Source organism: Paralichthys olivaceus, chromosome 15 (genome assembly GCF_024713975.1).
Source record: "Paralichthys olivaceus isolate ysfri-2021 chromosome 15, ASM2471397v2, whole genome shotgun sequence".
Taxonomy (NCBI): Eukaryota; Metazoa; Chordata; class Actinopteri; order Pleuronectiformes; family Paralichthyidae; genus Paralichthys; species Paralichthys olivaceus.
Genome location: NC_091107.1, coordinates 7159140 through 7180895, shown reverse-complemented (window position 1 = coordinate 7180895; position 21756 = coordinate 7159140). Strand labels below are relative to the sequence as shown.

The 21756-nt window shown below is 39.6% G+C and overlaps 2 protein-coding genes across 4 annotated transcripts in view; one reads left to right on the top strand and one right to left on the bottom strand.

The window, feature by feature from the left end:
• The window catches only part of stk32a (serine/threonine kinase 32A), a 48562-nt gene extending 35396 nt beyond the window's left edge, over window positions 1–13166 (top strand). The window contains exons 8-12 of the mRNA XM_020097042.2: window positions 1476–1592; window positions 2956–3081; window positions 4632–4760; window positions 11237–11301; window positions 12832–13166. Coding sequence (XP_019952601.1) covers window positions 1476–1592; window positions 2956–3081; window positions 4632–4760; window positions 11237–11301; window positions 12832–12949 — 555 coding nt within the window. The 3' untranslated portion in view covers window positions 12950–13166. The remainder of the gene's footprint in view (window positions 1–1475; window positions 1593–2955; window positions 3082–4631; window positions 4761–11236; window positions 11302–12831) is intronic.
• A 3686-nt stretch (window positions 13167–16852) lies between these two features.
• dpysl3 (dihydropyrimidinase like 3) overlaps window positions 16853–21756 on the bottom strand; it is a 35724-nt gene continuing 30820 nt past the window's right edge. The window contains exons 13-14 of one of the 3 annotated variants that reach the window (XM_020097291.2): window positions 21338–21512; window positions 16853–18524 (exon numbers count right to left, since the gene is read on the bottom strand). In XM_020097291.2, the coding sequence (XP_019952850.2) occupies window positions 18430–18524; window positions 21338–21512 (270 nt within the window). In that variant the 3' untranslated portion in view covers window positions 16853–18429. The remainder of the gene's footprint in view (window positions 18525–21337; window positions 21513–21756) is intronic. The other 2 variants (XM_069539683.1, XM_069539684.1) reach the window with 2 other exon arrangements.

The following is a 21756-nucleotide window of genomic DNA, read 5'->3' as shown; positions in this document are numbered from 1 at the left end:
ACAGCTCACTCCCCCTGAAACATCTTTATCTCTCCCAAAGCCCCCCCATTTACCCCTTCTACAAGCTGTCGGTCCTCTAAGCGACACAGATTGTCTTTTCTCATCCCTCACACTTGTGCCCTGTGATTTTTCAAGTGCACCTCAATCCTCAATCGTCCAGGAGAGAGTTGCTGAGCACATCATCATACCCAGAAATCACTTTTGAGTGGCACAATTTAGAGTTTAGCCCCATTTCACTCCCTTTTCTCATGCTTCACTTTTTTGGAAGTGTCTCTATAATAGTTTTCTTCTAAATTTTTTTTTTTTCCCCGACAGCAACATTTCAACACAGTCACGAAAGCATAAATCACTCTCAGGGCGTTGAAAAACCAGCCTGTTGGATGTGCTGAATGATATGATTTGGCTCCAGGGAACTTTTGACGCCCTTCTCAGCCTTCACTTCATCATTTCTCTTTCTTAAACTCCGACCACTTCTCACTTCATTCCTGCTTCACTTCCAGACAGTGTCAGCCTGGCCAGCACTCGAGCTGGGACATATCCAAAAGGGCCTCCACATTGGTGGGCACGTTAAGCATCAAAAAGATTGATAGCATTTTACCAGCCATCTCAGTCTCCGCACCCGCCCTCTCTCTGCATGTACTTGTAAGACCTTGGCTGAATTTTTTTCATTGTCCAACCCTGTTTTCAGACCATTTATCTCCTCTCTCTCACTGAGCATGCTCTCCTGCTGGGCCTGATCACAGGTTGCACAAAGAAATCCCAGCAACTTAGCTTCTTTCCATAACTGCTATTCAATCACTGCCACTTAGTGACAGTGACTCCTCCTCCTCCGCTCGTTGTTTTTTTTTCTTAAGCTGCTTTTTTTATAAACTTGAAGAAACTTCTGCAACCCCAGAGGAGAAACACAGAGTCCACGTCGTAAACTTACAAACAAATGCAAATATATTGTAATACATGAGCCAATTTGTCCCTGGTGAATCATCCGACTTTGAACATCTGAGTCCAAAAGAATATTTCACCGTTATCTAACACCTTGGCTTATACAGTATGTGTCCTCTATGGGGCACATCTGCAGGATTGGACTATGATTGCCACCGTGCATTTGAAAGAGACTGTAATAAAAGTGAAGAATGGCGAGGCATCCACCTAGGCCGCATGTTTGCTCCCATTTCCCATGCCTCCTGTTTCTCTTCCCTTTGCTTTCTGGCCCACAGAGAGCACTCTCCCACTGAGAGAGTTTAATATGCATTTTGAGATTCATCTTTTTCCTCTGTCATTTGACCCTTTAAGTGCAGGGAATAGGTGAAGAACAGATGGTGAGCTTGAGAACAGGAGGTGTGACAGTGAGTAGAGAGGGCCAACTGAAGAGGAACAAACTTTAAGACATGTACTTCATGAAAGAAACTCCTTCAGGTAGTGCTTAACTACAGGTACAAGCTTTCTGTAACATATCGACTCCTTTTTCTTCCCTGCAGAGACCATATGTGATGAGATCCAGCACACCAGCTAATGAGATCCTTCAGACCTTCCACAAGGTCCATCCCAGCTACCCAGCAGGCTGGTCTTTGGAGATGAAGTCTCTTCTCAGAAAGGTCAATTATTGTCACATGCATAATGCAGATTATACTTTATATGAGCAGAGGAATAAAGGGAGGTTCATTTCACTTTTACAGGCAGTAATGTGCCTTTTCCAAGCTTAGCTGAAATTGAAAATGAGTGAAGATTGTCCCCGCTAGTAAACTTTCACCAAAGAGTGATTTCTCCTCTAAATCTCTTAGTTTGTATGAATGCAATAATTAATAAAAAGGTTAAACTTAAAAGCAAAGACAAGCACAGATAATAGGGAGCTGTCACAGCCCTACAACAGCCACTGGACAGCAAATGCAACCAACAAAGCTTCAATCATGTTGATGTCAGTTGATTCTGCAGTAATAAAGCTTTAAAGTTTAAAGCTCTAAATATAGCTTTTTGTATTTTGGCCAAACAAAGTGTAAAAGTTAGGATTTAACTTTTTTTCCCCTGTAGGAATACAAATATCCATAACTGACAGCAGCACTTTTTGGGCAGATACGTTGCATCTAGAGTCTTTAATTAGGGCGTCAGTTTCATTATTGTGGCCAAGTCTTATTTGTTAATAAAAACCCTGCAGCAAGCAGTACAGCTTCAGAATTATAATTAAGTTTTCAAAAACAGGGATGTTGTTGTTGAAGAATGGTGATTCATGGTGTAACTGTTGCTCTGTTCAAAGTCGACATGATCTTACAAACTGCAAACACCTAGAGCATTTAAATGTCTACTCATGCCATTCCCTTATTACAATAATTTGATTTTGTACATCATTCCGTCATTGCATAATTACTAGAAATCTATTCTTCCAACATCGCAATTAAACCACTTCCAAAGCTGCTGTAGGTTTTGGGTTTTGTCTTGGCAGGGATCCACTGCAGTCAAACTGTTGCATTGCTTCGTGCTCAGACTCCGCGTACCTCATTGGTATTCCACTCGCATGTGTGTGTGAGTGTGTGTGAGTGTGTGTGTGTGTGTGAGAGAGAGAGAGAGAGAGAGAGAGAGAGAGAGAGAGAGAGAGAGAGAGAGAGAGAGAGAGAAATGTATAGAAAGTGAGACTATAAGAGAATTTCATGTTCGGTATAATTGTCGTTCATCTTTCACACTTCACAACCTGCAGATTTCTCCTCATCCCCATTTGCTTTATGTATCTCATTTTCTTTTCCTCTCCCTCTATCCCCTCCCTCTATCGCTCTTAATGTCTCTCCCCCTCCACCCTCTCGTGTCCCCTGCTCAGTATTATCCACCTCCAACCCCTTAGTCCCTGTATCCTCATTCTCAGACACATCCTTGGGGGCAAAACACATGCTCAGGTCTCAGTGGGCTTCTTTCTCTAACTTTTCAAACCCATGAATAATTGTTTTATTCTAATCCCTGTGTTTCCCTCAGTTGCTCTACATAGATGTCCAGAAGCGCATTTCCTGCCTAGCTGAGCTGCAGGATCTGGACTACATGTCCGACGTCAACTGGGTCGCAGTGCTCAGCAAACATCTTCCTCCAGGCTTTATTCCCAATGTAAGTATCAGTAAAAAAGCTGAGCACTGCCTCAGTATGCTATCTAATAAAATGCTCCCATCTGAATAGAAGAGAATAAAATGATTTTTTCTTACACTTTCAGCAATCCACACCTTGCTTCCCTAAAAAATACAAAACACAGTACAATCTAATGCTTTAAAAACCAACCATACAAAAAAAGAATACAACGAATAAACAAATTGTGGATGCCTTGTTCCAAACATGCTATAATAGAATGATTCTGCTCTTTTAAAACTTTTCAGAATAATATCATCTATTCCTGCAGCCGCTCCCCCATACCAGTAATTCTCCCAACAGGGACAAAGATGAAGTGAGGAAGCTGTAGCCACTTTTCATGTCAAGCTGTATACACTGCCCCCTGCTGGGTTGAGCTGGCTCTCCCACTGAGTGTGTAGACAGACAGAACGGACAGCTGCAGAGCAAAACAGAGCAACACACTTGTGTGTGCTTCTTAGATACAAAAGAGGGAGTCACTGCATGTCTACCTGCAGGTGTACAGCTAGGCTCTGCATCATTATGGAGAAAGTGCTCACATATAATAATATCATCAGGCTTCATGGCTTCAAGCTGCTTGGTTTGGCACGATGACGTGCAGTGTTCCGTCTGTAGTGCTGTGATTTACTGGGGCCCATTTCACAGCTGGTAACTGCGCAGGAGAAAATACAACACAGGGTCTGAATGTGAGTCTGCAATGTCCACATCCTACCTAACAGTTAATCAGATTAAGTGTCATAGGGAAAAAATAGGAATTAACTATAGCTGTCATTGGAGTACTTTAATCAGACTAAACCTATAACTCCTTTAGAAATACTGTAGAGCCAATGTGTTTTATATGTGGAAATATCAGTAATATAATTACAGTCGTCTCGCTAGTCAATCACAGCAACACAATGATGAATTAATTCAAAAACCACCCTGTATTGTTTTCGTGAGGTAGCACGCTGACAGTAACTGTCACTGCTTAGTGCCAGCGCTAAATCAGCGGAGAATAATGACTGCTGCAAGTGAATACGCGACTAAATGTCTTTATCTAAATCCAGTAAAAAGTCCGTAGAGCAGCAGCTATCCCAAGCGGCCGGGCTGGCACAGCAGAGGAGCAGCACATAGGATCGATTCAGGAATCGACAGTGTCTCTCTAATTATAGGTCCATCCTCTGTCTTTAGTCTCTTACAGACTATTAATGTTTGAACAGGAAGGGAGTCAGCCCTGATGTTTTGTTTGCTAACTTCCCCTCATCTCTGCTTTGTCTTAATTGGCTTGCTGCCATCGTAACTTTAATATTGTATGTAAAATCAAAGTGTGCAATGCCTTGTATCATTTGGTATGTTAACACAATTTATTACATTTTATTATTAGATTTGATGGACCTGAGGAGTTGAGTTTATTCACGAAATATTATTTCAACTGTATTCTCGACATATTGACTTTATAGTGGAAATAGAAAATGACTGCAGGTCCTAATACTCCTCCTGACAATATCAATTGAAAGAGTTACTCAAAGTGCTTGATTGTGTATGTGTCTCTATAGAGGCGGAGGCTAAACTGTGACCCCACATTTGAGCTGGAGGAAATGATCCTGGAGTCCAAACCGCTTCACAAGAAGAAGAAACGGCTCGCTAGAAAGACCAGGGACCAGGGATCTGATGGATCTCCGCAGGTAAGAGCTTCAATAATAAACATTAAGTAAATAAACATTTCAGTCTGGTGGAAAAAGTTTAATGTACAATGACGAGACAACAACCACTGGAAAGGAATTGTAAAGACACACCTACCAAGACAGGTTTGCTTATCATTTTCATCAAGTTACTTTTACAGATCATTTATAATTTAGACATGGTCCAGAGTGCCAAGTGGTCTAAGGTCTAAAATCACATTTGTTGCATTGTGAACATGACATCTCAGGAATACCTGCGGGGAATCTTTTCAAATGTGGTACAAATGTTCACTTGGACTCATGGATGAACTGATCAGATTTTGAAATGTCAAGGTCACAATGACGGCAACTTTTTGTAAATGGAACATATCAAGAGCATGCGTAGGGAATATCATCATACAGTATCTTGCAAAAACAGTCACTTGGACTCAAAGAGTTACCGCACAGGTTGGTGGAGGCATACCAGGGTGGTAATTCAGTTTTACTCAAAGAAGTGAGTTTGAATATAAATTTCACTCAATTTTAGATTGGTATGTCCTGTCCTTCAGTTCACACATGAACGTGTCTCTCCCTCTCAATTCTCCATTATTCATTAAAGAAGGCTGACCACTGCTTTCATTTGACCCAGTTCCAAGTGATAACTTGCTTCTTAGTTTGTCTTTTTAAAACGTGTCTAGAGTGCTATCAGGAAAGCCAAGGACACATTTTAGAGCCCTGTCTTTCATCAGAATAAATGTGCAGCCTGCTTTCTGTGTGCATTGGGAAGGCAAAGAATGCAATCATCCTGCTCTTTTTACATTTTATATCCAGTCTTTCACTCTGCCTATACATAAATCAGCTGTTGTCCTCAGGGTGTTTATACAAAAGAGTGAGAGGGGAGCAATGAAAGGTTCATTTTATCACCCGGTCAAGTGAGACGTATGAGAAGTGGAAAGCAGTTTGACAGCTACGACCAACAGCAGTGAGTTGATTTTTTTGGGGTCTGGTGTCGTTGTGGGAAATGATCAGAGGCACTGTCTATATTTTGTGGTAAAATATAACATAACACACCACATTCATTTGTGTGTACTTGCATCTTATGTACAAAAAATAACCCACAGTATTAAATCGCTTGGAGAAAACATTAAAACATTCTCTGTGACAAGAAAGAGCGAGGAATATGTTTTGATGCAAAGGACTTCCTCTAAGGGTAAACACAAGAAATGGTATTTGTGCCATTAGTCACAAGTGACTGCTACCATATACAATTTTACTGTTTATTACCCTGCCTTCAATACTCTGCTGCACTCTCTAAATGTCCTCTCTGTACAAATGTAGTTCTGGAGGCATTGTAATAGGAAATGCAAAGACATGTCTTTATTACATCATGTTGAGTAAATCTGTTGTAGTATGTGACCCTGCAGGTTACAGAACTACCAATCCTGAGCATAGACGGTGTATAAACATGAATTTGTGCTTTTGACGTCATTTGGACCTAGAGAACTAGTGATTGCAAAGCCGCAATTTCAAGTTCACGCCAATATGTGCTCCACCAATTGCGAGTCTGTTCTCAATCCCGACGTTTCACCCTGTTTTTCTAGCATCAAATGACTACATAAAACCAGGTTAAATGTACACTTTGACCTGCATCAGTGTGAGAAGAACTCAAATGAAAGAAACAAAAAACGTCACATGTACATTGATTTTTAAGTTTGGTTAATGTCCAGTCTGCTTACATGGAGAAGGTAGGGTTTATGACTTATACTGTAGCGAGCCACCAGGGGGCAATCAAAATGATTTTGTTTTGCTTTTTGGACATCTGTCATGTAGTCCATCATTATATACAGTCTATGGTCCTGAGTCTCTTCACTAACGTCGATTCAGTGGATATAGTAAATGGTTTAATCACTAAAACACTAAACTAAAACAATTTCCTTTCACTTCCTTTTGTCATTAGAGAGATTGTAGTGATGCCGCTTTAAAGCAGGCGTCCAGGTTTATCAGGAGAACGTATTTACAGTAGAAGAGTCCATTGATCGGAACAACAGAGAAGTGCCATACTGAATTCTAGGCATCTGTCCAATGTTCAATCTTTATATTATTTCCACAGAGACAGTAAATGTTCAGAGAGATTAGGTAATGAATTTAACTGCAGTCAAACTGGTCATGATTTGAATTTGTGTACTTTTAATTAACAGCAGTGAAGCATTGTGTGTTGGGTTCTGGTTGCTGTCCTAAATATTGTGCCACTCTACTGAAATACGAACATGCACATATAACCTATGCTATTGCAAAGTCAGTGTGTCTGGCTCTTCCCCCGACTCTTTGGCACATTACAACAACAAAACAGTTTGTGGAACTTACCTCTAATAGAAGCGGAGCAATTCCTTTGGTCTACACTCCAGACCACTACACTTTGCCAGCTTGCAATAAGAAATAAGAGCTGGCCCAAAGTACACCATGTTTCATAAAAGTTGACAACAGCTTTTGGAGACCTGTCGTTTTGTTGTAATATATCTGTGATATCTCACTGTGCAGCCAGACAACATCCATAATCCCCTTGGCCCATGTACACAAAGAGAAAGTCTCCTATTCTAATGAAATGGAGATAGCACCCTTTCAGAGAAAAAATGATTAATGGATATAATGGTTATGGAGACTGGTGAAGTAACAACATATAGTCAAACTAAGGGAAATTAATATTAAGTCACAAACAGGGTTTTGTACTCTTGTATCTTTTGTTCTAATCAAACCACTGAAATTTTTCAATTGATCAATGCAGCTTGACCAAAATCTGGGTAAATAATATTCAGCTGTATTTGTTAAGTAGGTCTTTCGGAAACATGATCCCTCATTTATTGTAAGAATGAATGAAGTTGGTGTGCTTTCTTGGAGGTTTTACTCAGATAAGTGAATTCATTTCTGTCAAGTCACCGTGGTCAACAGCTGCAGAAATCTATTAAATATATAGAAATATTAAAATATGACTAAGCACTTGCCAAGTTTTGGAATAACAGTGTATGTTAGCCAGCTTCCTCATCAGGACACTTTCAGTAAAATTTGGCAGTACAATTACTGGCTGTAGACAAGCACTGCGGTCCCATCACCAAAGCAGTACAACGCTTTCGTAGCAAAATCTTAGACAACCACAGCCATCCCCTAAATCAATACTTCCAGCTCCTTCCTTCACAGCAAAGGTACAGATTCACCCAGAGCAAATAAAAACGTCTACAGAAAATCATTCGTCCATATTGCCACAAAATATCTTAATAGTAAAAGACAGTAACTCCATGATGCCAACATTTTACCAATCAATCAATTAAATTTGGGTGTTGTGTTTTATGCAAGTTTCTTTTATGCAAACGTTTCTTTTAAATATGGTTGTTTGGATGTGACCATCTGCGTTTTTAAAGTATCTTTTATCGCACTTTTTGCAAAAGTAAGCAAAGACACATTTCTGCCTTGACAAAGGTAAAAAGTAAAGTATTTTCTATTTCTGTTTCATCAACTCAAATATTTCCTGTACAATGTAAAACTGAAACTTTTCACCTTTTTTATAAAAGTGACTTGTTTCAAGTGTTATCTATTATTCATTACAAGTGGTCATATTATGCAGTGTGTGCTGGTCTGTCTGTCAGGGACAGTACTCGCTTTACCGTCGACCAATATTAGTTTGTGTTGGTGCAATCCTTCAGCATATCCACTTACAGAAAACCTGTGGGACCACTTGTGATGGTGCGTGTGAGAAAGAGACAAAGTGTGTGTGTGTGAGTGTGTGTGTGTGTGTGTGTGTGTGTGTTGAGATGCTCTGAGCAGCATTTCTGAAGCATAGCAGATCAATATTGAATGAAGAGAGCTGTCCCAGCCTACTTCTTCCTCATTACCCGAAGGCTAATCTGTAATTTTTTTGCATATTTGTCTTCACTCCTCTTTCTTCCCTTGTTCTCTCCAGCCTTCTTTCACCTCCCTTCTCCTCAGACTCCTTCTTGCTGTTTACACATCGCTCTCACTCCCCACTCAAACACTATACCGCTGCCCTCTCCATTTTTCTAGCCGCTCTTATCTCTGTGCTTCTGCCTCCCTGTCGCTGCCAGGCTCATAATGCAGCATGGAATTAGCTCAATTAAATCACTGATAATATACAGCAGAAAATTGGAGTTGTGCTGTGAGAACAAAATAAATTGGCATGCTCTTGTCTCACACACACACTCACACACACATATCTCTCTTTTAATCAGAGATGCCATTCACATTAATTGCGTCCTGCATGTATGAAATACACTGGAAAACACTGTTATTGTGCATTTGTGCCGGTGTTTGGATAGCGTTCAGTGTCCTGCGTCCAGCCCTACTGTAATAATTCTAACACAAGAGCAGAGACAATGTAGAAGATTTCAATAAATTATACAAGAACACATCATTTGTGTTTTGTCACGTCCAGATACTGTTAGTGTTAGAACATTTTAAATGGTATTTTGAGTTAGTTTTAGATGTGAAGCAATTAAAACTATCATAATAAAGAAAAAAGTGCAGTAGGTTCTGGATGTGTAAACAAGTAATTGCTTGTTATTAAGTTCAGCATATCGGCCACAAATTTCAAGTTCAAGATTATTTAAAAAATGCATTGAAACCATGTGATGTGAACACACGAGGGTTTCAGCACTACAAACATAGTGTTTTGGTCATGGGAAGGTATATGAACATGTTTTAGTCTTGATTCAATCAGTGGCCAAATGCAGTAAGAAGAGAAATTATTTATTCTCACATCAAGCTGCCCTGTTTTATTGCGCTTTAAGAGGAAAACTCAGCAGTCAAGCTCAAAGTGAGGTCAAACATGGCTTTAAAATGTGCGGTCGCTATAGCAGGTAAAGTAAAAATCACTAAATTAGGATTAGAGACATGTAAATCAATGGGCCACTGGAAGAGACTGTCTCATGCTACTAATTAAAAGTGAGTTTTCAGTTTAGTTCTGAATGCGTATTTTCAGAAGCAGTGAAACAGCTGTAGTCCAAGAAGTTAAAGTGCATCTGCATTGTGTTTTCTTAAAATGACAAGCTTGACTGAAAGTAAAATATGTGACCGGACTATTGAATTTATACTTTGAGAATACCAATTTATTTTTTTCCATTATTCCCCACATCTAATGAACAATACGTACGAGATTACGGTTTAAGAAGAGTTTGATGTGTCACATATTTAGTTTCAATAAACTTTTTAAAAATACAGTTTGGAAAATTGGAAACCAATAAAAAATATATAATTTATAACAACAGCATTGATCAAAAAGTGAAGTTACTTTCACATCCTTGCATTTTTTATATTATTAGGGTATTATTTATTATTTAAATGATCATACATTGCTTACATGTCACTTAGTTTCTCTTCCAACTGCTGTACACATTAGCAGTTGCATTGAAAACAAAAGTTGGCCCAGTGTTCAGACACACACAGTGAGCCCAAACAAGGAGACTAGTCCCAGATGGGCTCTCATCCAGCAGAGCACTGATGGTTTGTCTCATTAAATTGAAAGTTTAATCCAGCAGTTGGAGCAATTAGCCTCTGAACTGTCTTTCTCAAAGAATTTAATGATGACAAAAAGAGATGGATAAACAAGTAGTGACCTGTACAGTTTAAGAAATATCACTGTTGCATTATACATGAATTTCAAGCCCCTTTACATATTTGACCATTGCCACCACTGTCATTTTTTGTGGGGTTCTGTTCACAGAGCAGGAAACGGTTATTACATTTGGATTTTTGTATTGTCAGGTACTGTCATGCCCTTAGAGCTAAGGATATATCATCAGAGAGACACTACATCATACTTTGTGTCTCATCTGTCTTGTACTTTTTTTCCTACCACATCTATCACAGTGAGAACATTTGACAGACGATACATTATTCGTCCTCTGTGTCAGTCTCTTTGTCCTTTAATCATCCTGCAGCGCCCACACATAAGCTCACCCAGTTCTGTTAATGTACTTCCAATCCATCTGTGTTCATGTAAATCTGCAGTTTTTTATTTTGCGATCCTGCTGTGACACGGCCCCTTAACCATAAACCCACAGGTAACAAAGATATTTGCCAAATAACCTGCTTCCTCTTCTTTTCCCCACTAAACACCCAAACGTCTACACACACATCGTTGTGTCCTTTTACAACATCCCTGCCCTAATTTAATGGCTCCCCCACTGTGACAGCACCTGTACCGAGCCGCTGTGCTGGACTGTGTGACTGACAACTCTGGGCAGGGAGTCAGCAGCTTCCCAGAGCCAGAGCTCAGTTTGGAGCAGGAGTGTGCCACATATGTACAAGAACAAGGTGCAGGTGGAGAGATCAGAGCACAAGAGTCCTCTAAAGTTGGGTCACTTATTTCCTCTCTGAAGATTTAATGTGCCTGATTGAGATTCAGTGGCCGGAATAATATTGGCTACTGATTTTGTTGTTTTGTATTTTAAGCAGTGCCAGCAGTGATTTTTGATTTGCTGTCTCTCCTCCAGAATGGTCAGATGCAGCAGCGACTGGATAACGTCCAAAGAGACTTCATTGTCTTCAACAGAGAAAAGTAAGGAGCCTCCAATCGCTGTAGATTATTCTGTACATTACAACTGCTATTGTTATAGAACTAATTGCGAAATGATTGATTATATTATTGTGTTTACATATTATTTTTAAAATAATATTTAATACGAGCAAGTTACGAGTGCCATATTAAAAAAGTTGCCAAATTTACCTTTATTTTTCCAGAAATTCTACATTAAAGTCTTGTGAAACTTGACATACAGACAAGTGTGATCATCATAAACAAGTGTGAGGTGCAACATCTGTGTCATCTCTCAAATAAAAATTAAAATAAAAAGATATGAGTAAGTTATGAGTGCCTTAATAAAAGAGCAGCCACATTTGACTTTAACTTCCTCTGACATTCTAAGGTTAAAAACGTGAAACTTAACATACAGACAGTGGGGGTGTCCATGAACAAGAGTGAGGTGAAACATCTGTGTCACAAATATCCTGTGTCAAGAGTTAGCTAGCATTAGCATGGCACTGTGGTACCTTTAAGCTAACTGCTGTAGCATCCTGTGACAACAACACATTTAATTCGCAGGTTCATTAAGATCAAATGTCGCTGAAATGGACAGAAATCCCAGTAAACACACAGTTACCTTGTTCCTGTTGCAGCTGGGAGCTCAGTGATCCATAATGTGAGCTTTGTATCGTAGAGGAACTTCTTACAAACCCTGTTTAACCCGAACTCACCGTCCATTATCAGAATACTCACTGTCACACGCTGCTTCCTGTTTTACCACAACAGCTCCATAATAAAAGTCCCAAAATGTCACCAGCAAAATAAAAGCTCGCAGGAAGTGGATTTGTTTATTTACTCTAAAGAGACTTTGCTCATTAATCAACAGACAAAATACAGTAAATGAGCCAGAGTAAGCTGCATAAGCTCGTTTCCATCTGGCAACGGTGGCCGAGATAGCTCAACGCACTGCAAATTAAGAAAACACATGCAAATAGAAAAAAACAAGTGCATATTAAAAAAAATAACTTATTCAATATGATGACATGTGCTGCAAAGTGACATGAGCAAATCCAGAAATGTGCTACATATTGCAGAAAGGACAATGCAAATGTTTCCAGGAGACTCAAAAATAATTATGCAAAACTCTACAACCACTATTCAAAGCCACTGATATGCATGTAAACTAAGTCACATAAGATAAAGTGAAATGATGAAACATGGTCATAAGTTTGGTCTGCTCTGAGACATGTCTTAAGTTTGTATTTAAAGATTAGATGATTACTTTTGTTTCTTGAATCAACACGTAAACTATTCCAATAGTTGGAGAGTCTGACTCAGAAGCTCAAACTTGTTTCATCTCTACTGCACAACACAGTTCAATCTCTAGGGGAACTGGCAAAATAAAAGCTTGCAGGAAGTGACTATCTGAAGAAAATGGCAACATGAAGGCTTGTAGGAAATATTCACCTTATGACCTGTAGGAGAAAACAACAAATATGAACTGTCTGGAATATTATTTGATTTCCATCTGTTCAAAACTAACAGTAGATGCTCTTTATTTAACAGGTCAAAGAAAGTCGGGGTGGACACGGAGTCTTCAGAGCTTTCCACGAGTGACAAGAACAAGGCGATAGAGGATGGACAGAATAACAATGTTAAGCCGGCTGCTTACTTATCAGGATAGAGCTCATGACCCCACTCCATTATCACTTTCACCTGCCCACAGCTTGTAGATCAGCAATTTGCACACAAGACACCACATTGTTCATTCAGCACAGACACTCAGAAGTGGTCACCAGTGTTCCTGCACCACCATTGCATCTATTCAAAAACAAATGTATGCACCTGTGCATTGCTGTTCACACATTATGAAGAGCTGCAGAACTGCAGGAGTGAAAGTGACCTCAGGGTTTTCACTTTCCTGTCACCAAGAGGAATGACTCTTGCTGGGCGTCACTCATATTTCATGCTCCCGTACATCATCCTGGTGCTCTGAGGTCGGCTCAGCCTGTCGTGTTCTGAAGTGAAGTGGCGGTCACAAAGGAGACGACGCCACATCAGCTGCCATTAGGAAATAAAGCAGACATGGTCAACGGCTTAGACTTCTCTCAGTCTCAGCAAGGCATTTTCTGGTTAATAATTTAAATTTAACAATGGTCCTCCTGTGCTACATTGAATGGCACGGCACAGGGAGTTGAGTTGGCTTCTAAAAGACAAAACAGTTGACTGGACAGCTGTGTTCCGACATCGACATGACTTGAGCGGGACACCAAGAGTCCACAAACATTCAGAGGTTAATAAGATAAAACGAGGCCTTTGTTTTTATCGCAGCAACCACAGATTCCTCCAGCATAGAAGTTAATGAGCTGAGCTGTAGACTTGAGCATGAATGGCTTACTTTATCATAGCAGCAGACATATGGTCGTCATTATACTTAGCTTTGATAGTCAAGATAACAAAGACTGCAACATTTGATACAAGGAACTAGCTTCATCAGATGCAGATAAAGGCAAAAGCAGATCTTCTTCACTACTGTATGATTCAACCTGCTGTACAGCCGATCCAGAATTTTGAAATGCAGAAACAAAAGTTTTGAATTTAATCTTGAAGGTCTATTCGTGACCTTGGAAGTTTTTATGGAGCTTTGTAGTTAAGGCCACGCGTGAAGTGATAAATTGTTTTTGTCAAAATCCTTTAAAAGACTGATAATTTGGATTAACTTTTGCCTCAATCTGCAGGCGACCACCTAGGTTCTTCAAACAAAGCTACAAAGAAATAGAAAAGTTAGACGGTAGATGTTATATGTTCTGCACTAAGCCTCGCTTTTGCACATGCTTCTTCATCAATTGTAGCATTGATGCACAGAGAGACAAAAAAATCTTAAACTGTGAGTAAATACTTATTCCCTTAGGAATGGTTTTTATAGACGAAGATTAAAGATGAGTCCGAGATAAGATTAATCTTTTTAGTTACTGTCTGCATTGATATTTGTTCTTGTCATTTTTTTTTTGTGTTGGATACACAATTACATGTGTGCCACCAGATAAGTCTGTACATTGGGTCTGTAATGAGTTGCAGTTGGCATTCAACAGTAATCTGAAATTCCACACCATCTGGAAAACAGTGGGGGGGGGGAAATCTCAATATTGATTTTTCAGAAAATAATGAAGGGAAACAAATACCAGGCAAGGAAATACCGCTCATTCATACTGTAAGATTAACTAAAGACACCGGCCTCTGAGGTGTGCTGAAGGTGTACGTTGCCTTATTCTTGAGATATGGCACTAGCTGGTTTCCTTAAATTGAATGTGGAGGTAGTAAAAACCTGAGCTTTTTCACAATCAATAAATAAATGTGATTTCTACTAAGGCTGAGCCATTCAATCGACCCCGATCTTATCTATCTCTAATATGACTCAACTCGTTCAAGTCTATAATACTTGTTATTATATTTAAACATATATATATCTATTCAGTTCAAACTGTCTGCACTTTTCTATTTAAAATTGGTACAACGTTTTGACCTTACCTTTGTGTTGTTATTGTTGTTGTTGTTATTGTCATTGTCATCACTGATGTGATTGAACAGATCCAGAGGTGGTTTCCTTTGTAAGTTGTAAGATAAAGTGGGTCAGTTCAAACAGATGGACTATAGGTAAACCCAGAGAAAAATAATATTTGTTAATGGTTATCTTATTTCTTTCATATGTAATAGGAGCGCCATGTTTTTTGATTTGCAGATTAGATCCTTCCAAAAGGCGAAGCTATAAAATATCACAGACATATAAGAATTGACTCTGGAAAAACAAATTAATTAAAAACCCATTGTAATAATAATGTAATTATTTCCCATTGGAGAATTTCATCCCTCACTAAGGTTTTGTCGTCCTTCTGTTTTCACTGTGTGTTCATTGTATTTAAATGTGATGGAGTTGCAAACTATTAAGGTGTGCCTTAAATAATGAATTTCTTTTTTCTGAACCAATCTGACTATGCCTTGTATTTCATTTTGAGTTTGTCTCTATGAATTAAATGGGAAGAGGAAAGCCACTGGTAATAAAAGCTTTTTTAAATTATTATCAAGAACAGTGAAAGGATAAAATGGGAAATGGTGCAAGTCATGCTCGAAGATTTTTACCCTAAATTAACTTTGGAAATAAGATATTTTTTGTGTGTAGGTGTTGATTGCTGTTCACTATCCTGAACATAATGCTGCGCCCTAGTGTTCGATGACTGGAAGCACATTTAGTCACATTAGATGGATTGCCATGTCATGTTTAAGTGGAAATTTTTAGTTTTCCTCAATTTGAATCTAAATGACCTTGATGATCCAATGGTTTTAAAAATATATATCTGCAGGATCAAATGTTATCTTCACCTATATCGAGGAATATCTCATCATCTAAACGAAGATGTTAACATTATTCCAGCATGTTGAAATCACCTCACATAAATACTAGCATATTATCTTATAAATGTGCAAAAATATAACTTAGAAAAAATAACACTTTTTTAATAGATTTGAAATAATCAGTGGCAACAGTTCATCTTCACTTGAACTGGGTCTAAGCTGGTGTCCGAAGCCCCCCCCCCCATGTCTGCCTGGCATCACTAAAGCAGGGAAATGTAAGTTTATCACATATAGTGAATGTTACACTGGATACACACAATATAATCTTTCTTATTTGATAAAAGACTGAATTTGCTGACTCATCTTTACAATCGGCATCTCTGCCACATGGGACCTTCCTCACAGTGAAGGTGAATTATTCAGCTTTATTCAGCTGTCTATCTATTAGATTTTGTCATCAGCACATCTTTAATTTTGCAATGGACTATGAAAAATATTTTTTAACAGCAGTATGACAAGTTTTATATATGTTATTCCCTCATATGACAAATATACTCAGTCTGACAGTGTACAGGAACAGTCGTAAAGATTACTCATATCACAGAAAGGAAATATTACTTAATAATAGCTTCACTTATAGCATAACAACTCAGTTGTACAACTTTCAATTAAATACGCAGGATTCAGGTTAGATTCAGGTTAAGGTAAAGAGAAATCAACATTATGCCCAGAATCTACTCTTGAGCTTTGAAACCCCGTCCAACACCAGAGCCATGTATTGTATAATCATAGGAAGGTTTGTTTGCCTGAAAGACAAACTATTTATCTTCCTGTTAAGTCTTTTTTTTTTTTGACTAATTTATTAGAAATGTAATGTACATTTTAATGCACATTTATAGAAGTTATAGACCTAAAGATCTGTTAACATGGTGTAAGGAATACAATCATACATGTGTCAATAATACCAAAATCACACAAATTCAATCTGATACAGCCTTTCTCTTAAATTTTATGCAGTTAATCAGTGAAACAGGCCATCTGTGATGATCATCCTACAAAATATTGTAAAAACAGTCCTTCTTCTACTTTTGATAAAATGTTGCCTGTGGTTCTGTCCATATAGAGAACAATTTGATTCATTTAGAGACTGTTCGTATGAATCTCTACCTTAAAGCCAACCTTTGGTGCATGTCTCTTGATCTGCAGTTGAGTAATAACACAATAAAATAGGTCTCAGTCAGTTGCAACTCATGTTTATTCAGGAAACAAATCATACCATCCACAACACACCTTATTTTGACCTGCCATCTCTGGGTTTTGATACAACAGTAAAAAAAAAAAAAAAGAACCAACATAAAAACAATAAGGTTGTCAAACTAACATAAATACTCACAAACCACCACTGGTGCCTGCATCGGTCCGCCACACTACTGCCGAATAAAAATCACCTTCCCTCCCTCCCAAAAATACATGTTTTCCTTACTGCACTACAATCCTCTGCCTTGTCAGAAAACAGCAGAGACACAAAAACAGAGCTCTGAGGCCCCCCCCCACCCTGACACCATCACATCCAGAGTGTTTCAGGTCATATTCAGGCTGATGTTGAATTTGTATTGGTCAGGAATACATTACAGGGCTATACGCTGGGGTGACAAGGGAACGATGGTGTGTCTCTTGTCGTGTAACGAGAGCCCAGTTTGGAATGAAAAAGAAAAGCCAGAGGGGAAGTGCAGTTAACTGAAAGCAGGTTTCTGATACTTCATCATTTCATTGCATCTGGTTTATTTAAGTAGTTGCCTTTAATTTGGTTGAGTTTATTCGTACTTGTTGTTCAGGTTTTCTTTTTCTTTTTCTTTTAATCTTTTGTTCCCTCTGTTGTTTTTCTGGAGATGATTTCAGGATGACAGAAGCAGGCAATAAGCTAGAAGCAAATGCAAAGGACGGATTCTCACAATGTTGTTATTCAAACAGCCATGACGGGGTGCAAGAAATGGGGGATGAGGAAAAGTAAATCCCTTCCTGACTTTTGCCTTAAAATCATGTAATCAAAACATCAAGGGGGGGGGTGGTTGTTATCAAGCATCTCAGAGGAGGGGGGGCGGAAGGATCATGGATCAGGTCGCCCATGTTCATGTGGCCCATGCAGCTCCATGTCCCACGGCGCTCCTGCTCTAGGATTTTAATAAACGCCATTTTTGACTTGGTCCATTAAACCCAAACTGGCTGCAAAAACATTGTCACAAAGCTACATCACATCTAGTGTTTATACAATGCCACCTAGAGCTAACCAACGGTACTGCGTGATAATACGTGACTAATGTGGGATCTAGTGTTATGTTTCGCTCACTATGGAGAAAGCGGGCGAATGAAAAAGGGGGTGACATTGAAAGCCAAACAGGATGAAAGAACCATAGCATCATTCTGAGAAAAGCGGTATCTATTTTCCTTCGAGAACAGTGAGTCTTGGTTGAATGTGATTGTTATGTAGTTGTACTGGTTTAAATTCCAAATTACCAAAGCACTGAATTGACATGTTTTCACTGTATAGGTCGTGTACTCTCTAATAAGAAGAAATGACGTGAGGTTGGTTTATGTGTATTGTGCTTTGGTAGTAACGATTCCAGGCCAAATTCCCCAGGAAAAGAGATACTGTTCTCATCTGAGCCAGGTAGCATTATGACAGGTAAGGCATGAGGATTCAGTGTTTCGCTCTTTTAACTTTTTAACTAATCGTGGTCCTCTGCATCTCCTCCTCCCTCCATCCTGCACTGGCTGCTGCCGTTTTCTGGATGCATCCCCTCGTCTTCCTGCCGTTTAACTGAGAGATGTGATGTTGGAACGACCACCAGGGGGCACTACAATACGCCGGCCTGCAGGCCTGATGGGGATGTCGTCTGGGGTGGGGGGACCTAGGACAGAGAGAAAAGGAAAGGAAATTAACATAAGTTATGAGAGAAACAGAGGAAAGGACACTTAACGAAGAAGGAGGGGAGGAGAGCACGAACTCGTGTTCGTCCGCGGAGAAATGAAAACTGTAAAAAAAAAAACTGTAGCTTCTGGATTTAAAATGTAAATGCTACAAAACAGAAAAGTGAGTTTAAAAGAAATCAGTGAAAGATAATAAACTGAAGTTACAAGCAAAAATATACTGCAAACATTCATAAACATGCTGCAATAAAATCCTGTTAAGAAGTGATTATCATGAGAGGGAAAGTGATCCATGATCTGAGGGATTAGGCCAAAAATGATATCAAGATGAAAATGTGTCGATATTGATACAGACGTGATCAAGATAACTGTCACCTTATCATTTATTTTAAGTTCAAAGACTGATATTTGCTCCTGAATGAATTATGTGTTATATCTCCTCACTGTGTTTAATTATTGATATTGTTTTATTGCCCAAGATTTGGGAATAACCATACAGTACTAAATGCTCAACTTTGTAGTGCAGTTGATAAAATGTTCTCTTTCGATTTATGTATTTGTAGTGTTACTAAAATGGGACTCGACAAAGATGCACTAAGGTTGTGTCTGGTTACGCAAAGTCTTCCCGTGACAGAGGAGGGACATTTGCTACAGAAATGGCCACAAACTCATTTAATAAATCACAAATGAGACCTGTGGGACTATAGAGTTACTGATGATGCTATTATCTCCTTGTGCTCTCCCCTGGAAACTGGTGCTGGTACCATTTGTCAATTCTTTCAGACTGACTCTACACAAAACAACTTTTGTGCCACAGTCGCACAAAACATTGCTGTCACATGCTCATATTATTACTTCCCAAGCTGTGGAGGTTTTTTCAAGACACATTATAATTGTTTGATTTGTAGTTTTTATGCTGCTGAAACACTGACAAAAGAATCTACAGTCTGACATTGAGAATTGTTGTTTCCAAATGATGAGCCAGCGTATCTGCTGCAACCAATTATCAGTGAGTGTATAAATGGAAAGTCGAATGATGTCAGGCTGTGATACACTTCAAACAGTCCTTCACATCTCTGCTCTAGACAAGTAAATCAACTCTGCAGGTGGTGGCCCTGGAAAAAAAAACTAAAATAGATATGAGACTGACTCAGTCTGAGAAGCACGCACACACGCACACTCACGCCTTACAATTACAACTCCTGGGAAAAACCAGGAGCCTTACTCCCCTTTACAGTCAATTCTGTGCTTGAAATTCTTTCCAGAGGAGGTCACCTTCCTTTTATATCGGTGAGGTATCACACATCAGCCACGCTTGTAAACATAGGTTGCATATACAGCCAAAGGACAAAACACCATTCTGTGGACTTTCCCCTCCAAATGAGTTATCAACCATTAAATGTATTCGACAGAGACTTCCAGGATCATGCTGGATACAGCTGCAGTCTCTCCAGGTTACACAAGGTTGCACATGGACACATTTAGTCCGCCGGGGGAGGACGGAAGGATGAGCTAATAGCTACAGTCGCTGTGTTTGATTATAAAACTGTGGAAACACTGACTTATCTGCTTCGTGAGTAACTCGTGTGTACATTTGGTAGCCTGACAAGAACAATTTCTCACTTTTGTTTTCTAAATCTCAGCTAATCCAGTGCTGACCTCACAAACGGGCAAAATCAAACTGTCGCTCAGCGGCTCGGCAGGACGGAGCAGATGTTGGATGTGAATACGTGGTGTTGTGACCTCTCAAATTAAATAGGCCTTCTTAGCAGACCGTGTCCAAGTGGCTGGTCTGAAATCTGGTACGCTGTGCATTTTAGGGCCTCGAGCCAACACTCACTTCCCGTGTGAATTACAATGAGTGCATCTGTGGGGAAAACTTCATTTCCTACTCTGGTTGAACATGTGAAGGAGGCTGTGGTTAGAGTCCCAACGAGCCTGCAGCGGTTTATCTGAGAAGTGTGAGATATTTTACGAGTGATTCAGGAGAAGAAAAGGATTTCAGAGGCATTCTTAGGAGATGAGTCACTGATCAGAGTTAGAAAGATTGCATGCAAAATACAAATTAAAAAGTATTCTAAAATACACAAAAGAAAGCAGGGCGATAGTATCCCTCTTTGTCTTGTGCACAGCACAGAGTCACACAAACGCACACTCCACTTGAATGTGTATGTACAATCAACGTACGCTTTGTGCGGTTTTAATTTAAGAGTAATGTTGACGTCACGTTAAACCGCGATGAAGCAAAAACAGGAGATAAGCCAACTGTAACTGCCTGAATATAAATTTGACTTAATGTTGTCAGCTTAGAGCCTCATTAAATCCAGAAGAAGCCAAAGTTGGCCAAGTTAATGACATGCATAAACTGACAAATCGTCATGTAAACCCAACCACTTTTTACTCAGGAGCGTGACGCACTGCAGACAGATGCATGCCATTCTGTGCACATCATAACATTTGAGACAGGATAATGAAAGATTATTAAGTTTCTCTACAGCAGTGGTTCTCAAATGAAGGGAGCGGGCCCGTCTGGGGGATGGGGGATGACCAGGGGAAAAACATGGAGTGCAACTAAGTCTGATTTTTGAAGGGTAAACAATGCTAACCTTTATTTGACAGAGGTTTTTTCCCTTATCATTTATAGTGACTGATAAATTGTTGCTTGAAGTTTTTTTAAGCTTCTGAAAACCACAGCTCGACAGGAGCTGAATGCATTATTCCATTCAAACCAACGACAGATGAGGAAGGACTGCGTGTTCAAGTGGTGGGGGTCATATTAAGAAGCTGGGCTCACCGCAGGGTGCAGGGTTACCTGCTAGACTAAATCCAGATTGGTGGTGCAGGTTTCTGACGGGCTGTTTGGTGGGAGAGGTGCGCGCCGAGGCAGAGGGGGTACCTCCGCGGGACATGGAGAATTCAGACACCGGGCCATCGTACATTCCCCTGGGCACTGCCCTCAGGACCGCCAGCTGCAGGACAAACCAGAAGAAGAGACATGATGACGGTGGAGAGAGAGGAGGAAGAAAGAAATGACATTATGGCGTTTGGCATTACAAAACACTGAATGCAACCGACCCCCACACCTGTTTAGCATTAAATGGTTGTTTGTGTCGGAATGATGTATGCATTTTTCAGAGAAGCCTTTTTTTCCTGCCGGGAACCAGTTCCAGATTTACACAACACAACAGACACACAGAAATACAAACACAGGAA